Source organism: Argentina anserina, chromosome 5 (assembly GCF_933775445.1).
Source record: "Argentina anserina chromosome 5, drPotAnse1.1, whole genome shotgun sequence".
Classification (NCBI taxonomy): Eukaryota; Viridiplantae; Streptophyta; class Magnoliopsida; order Rosales; family Rosaceae; genus Argentina; species Argentina anserina.
In genome coordinates, this window is record NC_065876.1 from 21,630,057 (window position 1) to 21,645,361 (window position 15,305).

The 15,305-nt window shown below is 36.1% G+C and overlaps 1 protein-coding gene across 1 annotated transcript; it reads left to right on the forward strand.

Moving 5' to 3' along the window:
• Positions 1-11,512: 11,512 nt before the first annotated feature.
• LOC126795286 (tryptophan N-monooxygenase CYP79A68-like) lies at positions 11,513-14,849 on the forward strand. The gene is made up of 3 exons (XM_050522127.1): positions 11,513-11,876; positions 11,996-12,585; positions 14,220-14,849. The coding sequence occupies exons 1-3, from the start codon at positions 11,513-11,515 to the stop codon at positions 14,847-14,849; spliced, it is 1,584 nt and encodes a 527-aa protein (XP_050378084.1).
• Positions 14,850-15,305: the final 456 nt, after the last annotated feature.

The following is a 15,305-nucleotide window of genomic DNA, read 5'->3' on the forward strand; positions in this document are numbered from 1 at the left end:
GACTTGACATAGTGAGATTTACTGACCTTAAAACCTGCGTGCAACTTCTACAATCCTAAGCGAGTTTCACTCACTTGTTTTGTCGGTCACCGAGTGGCATCACAACGTGCTTAAAAACGACCCGCATAAAAATACAAGAGAAAATTAATTACAGTCATAACACTGTTCATGAAACATTGTTCCCGCGCCGCCATAGACGACCGCATGCGACCTCACTCGCAACCCTCAAATCCACCCATATTTCCACTTGCAACAAACCTACGGCCTAATATCTTCTCTTTGCCACTACACATCCTTATACGTGCCGCCCTAGGCGGCAGAACACGCACCACACTCTCCTCCACCTAAAACTTCATCAAAACACAAAATTTCCAACATCAAAATCACAGATCACCAAGAGTAGGACATGTTCATACATGCAGCTATCACTAATTCGGCCAGAAATGATCGAAATCGCCGCCGCAATAAAACCATATCTCAGTTAATGATCAGAGGTGAATCAGCTGGATTCGTAGCCCTATGGTGGTAGATTCGTGTCTAGAAGGAGGTGGGAAGACCAACGACAGTGGCCTCATGCCCCAAATCAAGCCGGCGACGAGGGATTCGACGATGCTGATTCCACGAGTACTTGGGCCCGGCTGAAACGTTCTGCGGGGTGGTATGCTACTACCACAGATCGACGCGGCTCGGCTGTGCGGTTCGGGGTTCCAATAGGACTGATGGCGACGGAATCGGTGGCCGAAGGTGGGAAAAACATGTGCATCAAATTTAACTTGGAGATTACCCGGTAGAAAAACACTGAGTTGTTGAAATACACAAGAAAAAACGTGATGTAAACAATATAAATGAAGGAGAACACTTTGATTTAAACAAAATTAATGTTAACTTTAATAAACATTGTTATTCCCTGATCCATTAAATATAAAAAAGTTAGTTAGTAACAACAATATTTAAGTGATTAATGATTAATAATCAACGACAGAAATTATTCTTAGTAACAAAATAATGGAAACGATAGTTGCCCATGCATACGTATATGCATAATATGGTTTTCAAGTCATGACTAAATTCAGTTTGACTATCTCAATTTTAGAACATTCCATAGTTCAATCCCTCAACTTTCATTTTAATCATGTTACTCCTCAAACTTTTCAAGTTTCATCACTTATGTGCAAACTCATTCTTGGCACCAATATATGACGTCATGTGATACGCCGTCCCCAATACAAGGACCAACCTCAGTGTATTTTAAAGGACAGATTAGACATTATAACATTTTTTTTTAAAACATAAAGAACTTTAAATATGGTTTAACTAATGTAAATTGCATTTTTCATATAGGGATTAGGTTAGACTTACAATGTTGTAATGGAGGAAAAAGGTAACTAGGGACATGCAATTGAGACAATCTCCTGATTTGATGTACATCAAGGTTGGTCCTTGTATTCGGGACGCACCACTACACATATAGTGTTTCATGGCACTTGAAGCATGGTGTTTTGTTGAAAAACGTCGTTGAAAGTATATTCAATGGCGTTTTCATGAGTAAAAACCATCAAATGTTATATTTATGGCATTTGAGAAATGCCATTAAATATTTGAAACTTCAATGATGTTTTAAAAAGCCATAAAAAGATTTTGATGGTGTTTGGGCAAATGCCATATAGATTTTGAACGCCCATGGAAATTGTCAAACGCAAAATTTTGATGGTGTTTGGGCAAATGCCATATAGATTTTGAACGCCCATGGAAATTGTCAAACGCAATAGGCTCTATAATTTGGTTTGAATAATTATTGATTTCTACCCTCCTCTGAAATATCTCTTCTTCTTTTTTAATAGTCTTCTCCCTCTCTACCTTCTCCACTTTCTCCACCTTCGGCAATGCATTTCATACTTAAATATGGAGGGTTTCATCTCTTAAGACTTATTGTCACCCATAAAGATGAAACATGTCTTCTCATGACTTTGACTGATTCATAAGATACTTGTAGGCATTAGTTTAGCGTCATTTTTGTTTTTAACCAACCAATGAATAATATAATTAATAACAGTCATCACTTCGAGACCTAGTAATCTCATGATCATTTCATTCTTAATTATAGTTGCATGTAACATTGCATCACCCTAAATCAGTTATAGGAAAATTATAATTCATAACTAGGGCTCGAGCTATAAGTTGTAACTGCTTAATTTCTACTTATCCTAATCCATTCTGAGAATGGACAAGGGGTATGAGATATTCCACATCTATCCCGATCGACATGCAATAGTCATTAAAAGTCTTTCAAGTGAATTCTACTATACATAAGCCAGTCTAATAGACTTGATTACATGGTTAGGGTGGTCAGCCTAGGGCTTTGAGGAAGGAGCTTCGGAAATGCAGCATTCAACTCTTAGTTCATCAAGAGTCCATCACACTTCATTTTAATATTCCTACCTTAATCAAGTTAATGTGGTTTGTGGTTTGGAGGCACTTAAAAGGGTAAAAAAAAAAACAATCTATTCAGGATCTTTATGTACATCTCTTAACTTAATCCTAACATAAAGGACTTGTGACCACAAGCTGCAAGTTCAACTGTTTTTGAAACCATCTAACTGACAAGGTAGTTGAGTGTAACAACATCCATTACGAGAGCAAGTCTTCTCATACTTGATTCCAGAGCGTGTTATGAGAGACCTTGCGCCATAAGGTGAGTCTAAGCTCTTTCTCACTACGTTTTCTAACAATGGTATAACCGATAGGGTCTACCCTTGTAGCGTCAACATTACCTGACCAAGGACCTATCTCTTTGTTTAAAATGGATCATATATGTCCATGTAGGCTAATCTAAAACATTAGTATTTTCTTCAATGAAGTATGTATGGTTCGACATCAAACTCATTTAAGATCGTTATTCTTTAAGATCTCTATTCGGATTGGTATTGACATTGAGACGTTTGCCAATAATAACCAATATCCAAGAAAACATACGAGTATTATTGATCATAGATCAAGTTGTGCCATAACTCACACGCAACATGTATTATCGAACCACGCGATCTCTTTACACCATCTACCATATTTGTGGAGTTTCCACGTCACCAACAATGGGTGACTACATGTTCATTTGTCGGATATCAATATTTACATGCAAGTTTGATAGTTGACCAATATTCCACTCAATGCAGCATGTTAACATAAGGGTAACTGGGCGGTTGGTCGGAGCATCCTTTTAATGCCCCGAAAAGATTACATTACAGCGCCACAAGCTTTCAAAATATAAGTATGTAACTTACGAAAAAAACATATATATTTCAAAAAATTGTAAGGCCTTTTTAAAATATGTGGTATCATCAATGTATACAAGCTGAGGTTAAGAGTATACTTTAGAAGCAAGGAGACATTTTTACAACAAAGAGACATATTTACATTCCACGGAACTTGATTCAAAGTCCTAAACTAGAGTTCACAGGAGGGAATCACAACAAAAGAGCAGCATGTGCATGAGAATAAATTTACAAAGTTTTGCAACAAAATATATAATACATATTCACATTGTTAGAGGGAAACTGAGCAACACCTACTTAACCAACAATCAAAGTCCAAAAAGAACTATATACATAAGAAAACGCCACACCCAAGTACCTAAGCACGATCCTCAGCTAATTCCAGCTTAGTCCCTGAAAGAAATGTAGGGGTGAGCATCACATACATTCATCACTCAGTAGAGGAGCTCAACCCCACCAGGTGTTATAATAGCATGTAGTTAACAAAATAGAAAAAGAAATGCATAGCAGCAATGAGGAATGTCGATAAATCATAAAACGTATGACGCACATCGAGATCCCAAATCTCAAAGTTTAGATGACCGGTCCTATAAACCAACTACACGGCCTTAACCCTATTGATATAGTAACATGCAAGCATAGCGAGAGCGTCTGCTACCTAACTACACACGTTTCAAGTCTGTCATTAAGATCAGAATCGCACACGACCAGTGTAGCTAACCCTCCGGAGGTTATGGGGATCGAACCCAAAGAAATTAGTGTTACCATTCGCTCTCACGTCATCTAATAAACTCACTTAACTATATGGTATGGCCTTGACATAATAATGGTAAATCCATGTCGTAAAACAACAAAATGAAGTAGGCTGAACCGTACGTAAAAATAATGCAACTGTAGAGCATAAAGCTTTGAGAAAGCTCTAGTGAGGATAGGTGAGCATCACACCCTACCTGGAATTCAAGCACAACTAATCTCAGTAATTTACTCTTGTTTGGCAAGCCCTAAGGTCCTGGAATCCTAAATCCAACAAGTATAAATCAGTAATATACTTGGACCAATTCATTTAACATTACAGAGAACTTATTTCCACCAAAAGGTGACTCTACATTTTGATCATAACTTCACAACCCAACTACAATGTATACAAATCTAAATGCACACCAGATGACTATATATTATGTCACAGACATCACCATTCAAGCTGCAATATTAATGTCTATAATTGCACAACAACAACTTCAATCAATTTCTGGAATGCTATCACCAAAGTTCAATCTTTAAAAAATTTGAAATATGAACTTAAGGCATACTGAGCCTTTCATGCAAAGCCCACCTTAATTGATTAACTTTCCCGTAGACTTGGAAAGACTAACTCAAGTAAGTTCTTAACAAATCTCTTAGTATATAGGCAAATATTCTAACATTTCACCAATATACAACCTTTCTTTAAAACAATTGAATTCAACCCAGAACTATAAACCCAATGTTAACAATAACTCCACCAATACAACTTTCATTCTGCTCAAATCAAACAGACCCAACAACAAATCACAAACAACGTGAAAAAGAATCAGAGATCAATACATGGTCACTGATTTATAATCGAGTTTTGGCTCCACTGCTTTGATATCTCCCACTAACAGACCTTAAATTAATAGGAGGTATCAATAACTCATAAACTGAGTTCACATTCACCAACTGAAGACCATAGATGAGTTAGAATTTACCTTACAATGAGCTGAAGTCAATCCAAAAACCAGCTCAATTTCTGGCTGGTCAATCCAAAACCCAGCTCAGAAAAGAGAAGGAAATATCGATGGTTTCTTCCTATATCAGTGAGGTTTTCACTGTACTGTCCCTTGTGAGCTCAAAGGAATTAAACCATGGTGATTGAAGTGATCAGTTTGGAATACAAAAGAAAGTGAGGTCGGTGCTTCAGTTAAACGATGGTCGGATAAAGACTAGACATTTAATTTCAGATCAGAAACTAATATCTTTATTCCATGCTACCACATGTGGAATTGTTACCTTTAGTTTCCAAAATAGACAAATATTCACAGTCTCAGTAAAGAAATTTTGAGTAGGAACTCACAACCCAATTGAGTAAATTCAATAACTACTTTCTCCCAACTTACTTAATTACCCAACTTTGGAAATGAATTTTTTTTAGAACCCTAAAATGTCGTAAGCAACATTAAGAACCAAATAAAATTACGGGCTCACAATCATGGTCGAGAGGCCAAGGCCGGAAATGACGAGCCTATTATAGCTCCTCCCCCCCCCCCCCCCCCCCCCCCCAGCTTTCGATCTCGTCAATTAAATTAATAGGACTATTGGGAACATGAATTTTTTTTAGAACCCTAAAATGTCGTAAGCAACATTAAGAACCAAATAAAATTACGGGCTCACAATCATGGTCGAGAGGCCAAGGCCGGAAATGACGAGCCTATTATAGCTCCTCTCTCGTCAATTAAATTAATAGGACTATTGGGAACATGACGAGATCCAAAGGGACAAACTACTACAAAACCAAATTGTTTAATTTGAACATACTTGTTCTTCTCTCCCCAAACGACATGGAGTCTGGCTCATCAAAATTGACTAAACCAGATTGCCTGTTAAGGTGTTAAATAAGCGGACTTTAGGTTAAGTTTATGTCTTATTTAAAGACAATATTCATCATCAAATAACCTATCATTAATTTTACGCTTGGTGGAGGCGCAATTTGACACATAAATATGTAGACGATAAATTATTAACATAATCTATTAACAAACATGCATGTCATTAGACTTAAAACACAAACAAGCACATCGTTACAACCATAGTGTCAATAACGGTGGACATAGATGAATAAATAAAACAAGACACTCTACAAACCATATCTTATGGCCTAAAATATTGGTCTATCACTAGGACTGATTTATATATATCACGGTTGAACCATGCGAATCAGTAACCGATACATAACCTTTGTTTTACACGTCCTTTAATAGTTCACTAACTTTTCAATCCCCAAATGCTTCTAAATTTTAGCAGCAAGTAAACATGGGTGTTAGGAATCCAATGTCCCTGGCCTCATTGCCGGAACCAGTCAAAAAAGCACCAAACCGATCGGAAAACTTGCTAGAGGTCAGTGACCCTTTGTGTCAAGCAGTTCACCATGTTCTCGGTCAGAAATGCTCTTACATTTTATGATTAGCTAGTGGCACTCCGAGAGCCGCCCTAAAAATAGGTGAACCGGTCCTCACAATGACTAATCCGCAAGCTGAAAAACCAGATATTTTAGATTTTGTGTAACTTTTTATCATTATTTTGGGTGCTCCATAACATCTAAGTGTTATGACTTAAGTTTAACAATGATATATGTATCACCATAATATCTTTCAGCCTCAAAGTGCTTCATGATAAGCCAATTTAGGCTTCTATCTTATGTCTTATTGTCGCGTAAGAGGGTGTTACTCTTAAATTTTGCTAAAGAATAGGCTTTCAATAATAAGCGTAGTCAATTAAGGATTATAGAGAAGGCTTATGCACTTGTTAATGCATAAAATACGGTTCCATTTTTCTGAGGAATTATATTGATCCGTATAACATTTGTTGCCAAACAAATATCATATATGAGTCACCGATTCATTATTCCAAATTATAATAACATGAAATAATACAATTCACACCATATCGGCTCATGAGATCGATGTGCTCATTCATTAGAAGCGATACATAAGAACTCGTTCACAATAAGTTTCTAGGTGATATACATTGACACAAATATTGTCTTCAAGTAGCTTACCGTCTGTTTGGTTAATATTAACCTAGTAATGATTGTTTTATTCTTATTCTTTTGCTTTATTTTTTTGTATATTTATCGATTTCTTATTACGTTTCCTACTCATGTTAGGAAAATGAGAAAATGAGAAAATGATCGGAAACACATCAAAATGAGCGGATTTAGCGCACATTCTGGATCCGGATGAAAGTTTCAAACAAAAAAAATAGCAAATGTAGAGATTTCGCAAGAAGACAAAAGTCAACGCCGGAAAATGCTGGTCGAACTCTGACGATGAGAATGTGGTTTCCGGAAATGGTGGTGGCTAAAGTAAACAAGTCAATGGAGCATAGGTGAATCATGAATTATGAATTTAAATTTAAATTCAAATTTAAAATAGAAGAAGACAAATGAAGTAGACTATTTCAAGAACAAGATCTACTATTTGTGCTTTCACATTTGTCCACCACATCTAGTCATTCATCACTTTACATCTTCACCCTTTATTTGTGACCCTAAGGCCTTTAAATACACTATTTCTTCCCAAATTCGTGCAACCTCCTTTACCACACTCAAATTCCATCAAAACTTTATATTTTCCTAAGTTTTAGCTTAATTTCTTAGTCCTAGTTCATAGATATCAAGTTTGTGTAGAGAGAGGGGTGTAGCTCTTGGGTTGATAACCAAAACCTAAGAGTCTACACCTCTTGATCAATCACAATTATGGATAGATTCATCAAGCCTTGTTCTTAATCTTCTTTTTGTGTATGTGGATTTGTATAGTGTTTTAGGTTTGAGAAAACCGAAAATACTATACTTTGATGCTTCACATCCTCTTAATTTACATCTAGGAAGCTCATGGGTATTATGGTTCTTTCTCACACTTTGTTTTCATGATGTATTACTCTATTTATGGCTTTTATGTATTTATCTATGTATTGTGAGTAGTGAGGTTGAGGCTAAGATAGACTTACCCACACTTATGCAACAATATAGTTTCTCCATTTAATTTCTTGTTGATGCATGTTTGAATCTATTGGCTTCTATACTTAATGCTACTACATATGTTAGCTAGCCTTGTCACCTAGAGAGCATGTTTAGTAAAGTAATGAACCAAAAACTTGAACTTGACAACTTCTTGAATCCGTAGCGTAAGTAGCCCTTAGGTGGTGGCTCAGTGTTTCTTACGAGAAATATTAAGTTGCTTGGATTTCTTACTTTGAACTTAATGCTTTTGTGATGAGTGTAATTACTCTAAGGGAATGTTATGCTTGTGGTACATAACTCACTTGTATTATAAGGTAATATAATTGAGATTAAGGTTGTGTGGTTTAACTTGGCTCGAAAAGGCTTTATTAAATTGCATGATTAGTTGGTTTTCTTAGTAGCTTTACCAAAGCACTAAAAGGGAATTTTTCAAACATGTTTCACATCAATTATGGGTTACATTTGTGTATGAGTAAGGGTATGTTCTATGCCTAAGTCTCCACTCCTCTTATTGATCTACTCTCTACACTTATTAGTTTAGTTGCTTTATTTTTACTTTATCTTAGTTTAGTTAAAATAAGCTCAACAATCATTTTACTACCCTCCATTGTAAATATTACCAATTGGTGGTGTGGGCTTCCAAATGGCTTACACCACTAAAATGTAAATAGGTAGACTTGCATGTGTTTTCTAAGTTTTATTCCCGGTAATCTAGTTAGGGTGGAATTACTCAATCCCTTGGGTGTAAATACATTTACTTTTCCCCTCTATACTAAAACTTGACACATAATTATACTTATGTGATGCAACAAACACCATCTCACTAATTTTATTCATGGTTCCATTGTTAATGCATCAACGTAGACAACTACTATGGTAAAACCAAATCTTAGGTTCAATTGCTTGCTTGATGCATAAAATCATGTGACTTAATCATAATGTCATAAGACATTTAAACTTGAGCTTTAAACCACTCTTTGATTCTATGTGATGATCTAGTCATCGTGGTCAAATTAAAAATTCCCAAAACTACGTACATTTATGTATATATTAAAATAAATTATGCATATGAAATTGCAAATATACTTATTACTGAAATACCCTTCTTTGAAATCCTTTTTTGATAAAAAAGACATATTACATGGACAATTTGGCGAAAGACAAAGAAAAAGAAAAATAGAAGGAAATTAAATAACTTCCTTTAAAATCAATTTTACTTTGTTTTCCAAATTATTAAAATAAATTCATATAACCTAAAAAAATTGTTTTTCCACGTGGAGAGAAACAACCAGAAAGGGAGAGAGTGAATTCATGTACATTAATAGGTTCTCTTTTTACTCACGAGCACCGCTCTTTCGCATACATACACAGATGTGCAAGAATGCTAGTTATATTAAAAAGAAATTGCAAAAAATAATTATCATAAAAAATAACAAAACGAAGTGTTGCGAAATAAAACCTCCTATTCATCAATAATTATCCGCACAATCCTGCCGACAGATAAATCCTCCACGTTTTTTTTATGTTCATTGATTACCATTTGTGCAATCATGATCACTAGTAACCACACATGCATTGAACATGTATATACAATGCCAGTGATACATAATGAAAATAGAAATGTATGTTTTTTGTGAAATAAGTAAGTTTATTAAAAGAATATATCAAATAAAATTGCTTGACCAAACACCTGAAACATAATACCTTTGGCCTTCGTTTATCAATTGAAGGATGCAAATCATGTCCTTAAATTTCGAGGCCTATGTTGCCTAGTGTTACACCCTCGCTAATTCTATAGGCAAGACATGGTTTGACCTTGCACCTTGTCCATGTTTGAGAAGCTTAAAGTAGGGAATATGAGTGTACGAACAAGACGGAGAACAAGTGTAGACCTGTGCGGAGCTATTAGACTCGCTAGTAGTGATGCTAGCCTCGTTGGCAGGTAAGCATATTAGCCTCACCAGCAACAACGCAGGCAGACTGAGACCCCGAAGGCAACATAGACCCAGGCAAGGATGACCCAAAGGCAACGTAGAGGCAAGAGCGTAGCTACACACATACTATGTTGGGCTATAGCCTACCTCAAATTACTTAAAACTTGTATTTCTAGCTAAATTTTAAATATTAACACACCTAAATTTCTATATAAAGTTTATAAATAATAGTAAAAAAAAATTATAGCCCATCCCATTATGAAAGCCTGGCTCCGCCTTTGCGTGCATGGATATTAGCTTCGCTAGTAACAGCAGTGGCGGAGGGCAGTGCTGGCAAATTAGCCTCACCAGGTAGTTGCAGATTGTGCAAGAAGATTAGCCTCGTCAACAGGCGGTTGTGAGGATATTAGCCTCGTCAGTAGGGGCAGTTGCAGAGCAAGGAAAATAGCAGTTACCTAGGCAGTTACTTGGCTACTTAGTGCGCGGTTATTCAAGGACAGTTGGCGCATGTTGAGAGGAGATTATGCAAGGGCAGTTGGTGCAAGATTTGTGGGGAAGTTACTTGGGCAGTTGCATGCCTTGGAAAAGCATGCAAGCATGCCACCTAGTCTTGACAGTTAATAAACATAGTAGTGGGAGTTGTCCACTACATCTATAGTTAAGGCTTGTATGCCATGTGTCTTAGGGAAGTTGTGGATGTCAACTTCTATGCTAGTTAGTAGGTTTAAATAGTTTGTAGGTCAAAACATGATTGTAAAGATCCATGCTAGATTGGTAGGTTGTACTTTGAATTCCATAAATGAGAACATGAGCAATAGTTCTATAAATCCAAATGTGTTTATGTGCATGATCTTGACCCCCGCACAATTGGAAAACGCTTGTGTGTAGAGCGACTTGTGAATTGGGAGTTAATCGCTCATAGGATAAACAAAACATAGAAATTCTGTTGCGTAGAAGGATGGCTGGCTGGGATCACCCTAGCGCCATCATAGGTAAAAAGCAGGCGAGAAAAATTAGCTTGCGCACGGTTGACATATATTGCACATGATAAGTGTGACACCCTAGCATCACGAATGCAAGAAGTTGTTGGCTGAATTGACATCCACAATATCAAACAACCTCAAATGTCTTGGATTAAAATATGCATCACATTTTTATCAAAACTGTACGTAGTTTAGTCACATTTTAAATCCTCAAATGTCCAAACAAAGAGTCCCCCCTGTCTATACAAATACAATGGAGTAAACCCTAGTGGGCCAGATTGTTATGTTTAAAGTTCAAGTGAACTGTTGGTCTGAATCGAATCAATCAAGTCACTTACTCACCAGATGATATAATTAATATACCGATTGGTTATACAGATGACTATGCATGTTAGATTAGGTCGTATAACCACTATATAATGTGATCTATCGCTCGATCAGTCACATGAATCACATCTAATACAAGCCTCTCGATCATTCTCCTTCTTCCTCTCCTCCATCTTCGCACGTACTTCTCAGTAGACCATAGCATATATACCAGATTACCACTCACTACTAAACTCAGTCATCATGATTCCTGTTATTGCAGCATTGCTAATCCTTGCCTTATCCATCTTCTTTGTCTTTTTTACTCAAAAGAAGAAGCGAGCTGTACTCCCACCAATGCCACCTCTCCCTCCAGGACCTACCCCATGGCCGATCGTAGGATGTGTGCCAGAAATGTTGAGGAATAGACCAACATATATATGGATACATGACATTCTAGAACAACTCAACACTGATATTGCTTGTGTACGACTAGGAAGTGTTCATGTGATTGCAGTTAAATCACCAGAAATATCTAAGGAGTTTTTGAAGAAACACGACACTATTTTCGCATCGCGACCAGTTACTATGGCCACCCACCTCTTAAGCAGTGGATACTTAACAACAGGTAAAGTTCAATATGAATTATATATTTCTATAGAGTAAAATTGAAAAAAAAAAGTTCTATCTTGCAGGCATACATACATTTAATATCGTATTTGCTATGCTTGACTCATTAATGTGCAGTTGTTGTACCTATGGGACAACAGTGGAAAAAAATGAGAAGGGTTTTGGTTGGCGACGTGTTACACCAGTCTAAACTCCAGTGGTTGCTCAATAAGAGAAACATTGAAGCAGACAATCTAATGAAGTTCCTCTACAGTCAGTGCTCAACAAACGAGAATGGTTCGGTAGTGAACGTGAGATATGCAGCCCAACACTACGCAATAAGCGTGATGAAAAGGATGATCTTCAACACAAGGTACTTTGTCAAAGCGAGAGAGGATGGAGGCCCAGGAATCGAAGATGAAAGACATGGCTCTGCACTTTTCACGATTTTATTACATCTGTATGCATTTTGTGTATCCGATTACCTTCCATGGTTGAAACCTTTTGACATAGGTGGACATGAGAAAAAAGTGACCGATGCCTTGAAAACTATCAAGCAGTATCAGGACCCTATTATAGACGAGAGACTACGGAAGTGGAGGTGCTCCGATCTAGAAAATAAGATCAAGGAGGGTGTAGAGGAGGACCTGCTCGACGTTTTAATCTCCCTCAAACAAGAAAATGGGCAACCTCTATTATCAGCTGAAGAAATCAAAGCGCAAATCACAGTAAGATATTTTCCTATGAGTCTTTTCCTATATATATCCAACACTTTCAGCTCAGTTACCTCAAAAGTGATAATTGGACATGTATGCATTTCTATGTACATTTATATTTGGGTCGATATACGTACGTTCTTTCATTTTCATATAGATAAATATACAAAATCATACTGAATTTGTTTGGATACCTCTTCATAACTTATGTGTAACTAGAACAAAAATCATTCCTAAAAAAATCATTAGATAAAAGGTGCGGCTGTTGCAAATTTAAAACAACTTATTATTTATTACAGTCTTTCAATAAAACAATAAACATGCATTATAGTAAACAAATGGATGTGTACTTAGGTTTTTTAAACACTAAAAAGTAAAATGGAGGTGCAACTAGAATCCCCTAAATTATATCCTTGTTAGAGTGAAATAGGGATAGGGCAAGTTTGAGTAATATATTAACCAAGTTTCTACATTATATTTGATATTCTACCGTAACTTTTCTCAATTTGAAAATATTCAACAGTATGTTAACACGGGAAATGAGAACAAGCTATTTCTAGTCTTCCAATGCAGAAGGACCTGACCTCGCTTTCATAATGTTTCTTTTGACAATAAAACCAAAAATAAAATCTCTTGTTTACCTCATTTTTTTACTATTCAACTGAATGTTAGAATGTGTACTTGCTCCTTTATTTCAGTTTTATTTGAGAGAGTTTGTAGAAGAGATGAGTTTCTACCGTTATTTTCTTATCCTCTATTTAAATGAATGTCTTGTTGTAGTAGAATCATCTCTTATATACTTGGTGTATCTTGTCCTAATTAGTATATCCTAACTAGTTAAGGGATGTTATCCTATGCCTGATTTATTAGAAGTTTTGATGTAATGCTTATATATAAGGTCATATGTCTATCAATAAAATTATAGTTATTCTCTCGAATTCATTCTACTGTTTCATGTCTTTTGTAAGTAACTTAATAAGCTAAGGGCAATTTAAGAAATAAGGAGTTTGCGGTTACGTGTGACAAACTGCATCAATTAAAAAAGTTGTGTTATTTTCTTCAAAAATGAAGATGTGCTATTAGTACAGTAATTTGGGATCATTAATATTGAAACATGAACCTGTGCGTGTTTATTCTAATGAGAACCTTATTTACCTTTAAACATGAACATTTTTCATTTCAAACAATAAAAAACTTGAGCATAAATACTATTATAATTAAAATAATAAAGCTCTGTGAAAAGACACGAAGACTCTCACACCATGTGCTCTTTTAAGATGAGATTATATAATTCCGGGACAAAAAAGTAAAAGCCAAAATCAGAATAGAAAAAAAAATTGGATTATTTCTTCTACAAATAACTTCCCCATATATGTAACTGTCCACTATCTCTAATATTTGCAACAACATCCTTGCAATGAAACCCTATTTAATTATATTGTAATTATATTGTAATTATAATTAACACCACACCCATCGGTGTGTTTTATTTCTAGTATTAATAATTACAACATACATCGTTAAACTTATAATAATATTTGTAAAATGATAAATTAATACATGATTATGGAAGCAACTGATCATATTATATATAATATTGCACTGTTATTTTTTTTAATGAACTATATATGTATATTATGAATTAGGAAATACAACTTGCCACGATGGATCACCCATTCAGTATAGCAGAGTGGACTCTATCAGAAATGTTGAACCAACCTGAGATGCTTGCAAAAGCACAAGAGGAACTAAATAGGATAGTCGGAGTCGACGTACTTGTTCAAGAATCTCATATCCCTAAACTCACTTACATAAAGGCTTGTGCAAGAGAATCGCTTAGGCTACATCCAGTTGCACCATTCAATGTCCCCCATGTTTCGATTGTTGATGCTACAGTAGCAGGATATTTCATCCCAAAGGGCAGCAATGTTCTTCTAAGTCGTGTAGGCCTCGGACGCAACCCCAAAATCTGGGATAATCCATTAAAGTTTGACCCCGAGCGTCATCTGAGTGAAGATGCTAGTCAACAAGTAGATCTAGAAGAACGCGGGTTGAGATTCATTTCATTTACTACTGGGAGGAGAAGTTGTCCGGGCGGTACGCTTGGGACTACTATAACTGTGATGCTCTTAGCTAGGCTTCTTCAAGGATTTACATGGAACATGCCACCCCATGTGGACAAGATTGACCTTACTGAGGCGCACTCTCTCTTCAAACTCAGGCCTCTGTATGCACACGCTAAACCACGCTTACATGCTGCTGTCTACATGGTTTAGTCGTTTTCAGAGTAAATCACATAAATAAACCCATGACTAGAAATCATAATAATTGAAGAAATTTTAGTGGGGATAAATACTACATGCGTATATGTAAGAATAAGAACGTTACTTCTACTATATACATACATTTGTGTAATGTTTAGTGTGTAAAAGTTCACAAATACGATAATGTATCAAGTAATGTACTTCTACAACATTAGTTATTCAGCCATAAAATGCTTTGATATTCCAAACCCAATTTTCCACATGAAACGCTCCAATTGACCTATCTCCACGAATAGTGAAAAATCTCTCGACTGAATTAATTATCCCATAAGTGGCAATAGAGGTTGTAGAGCTGTGCTCGATTAAGAGCATGAACGTCTCTTGCTCATTTTTGCCTGAAATTGCATGCGAGTTTTTCAACCGGCCGGTATTCAAAATGCAGTATTTTTCAAGCATAAACACGTACAT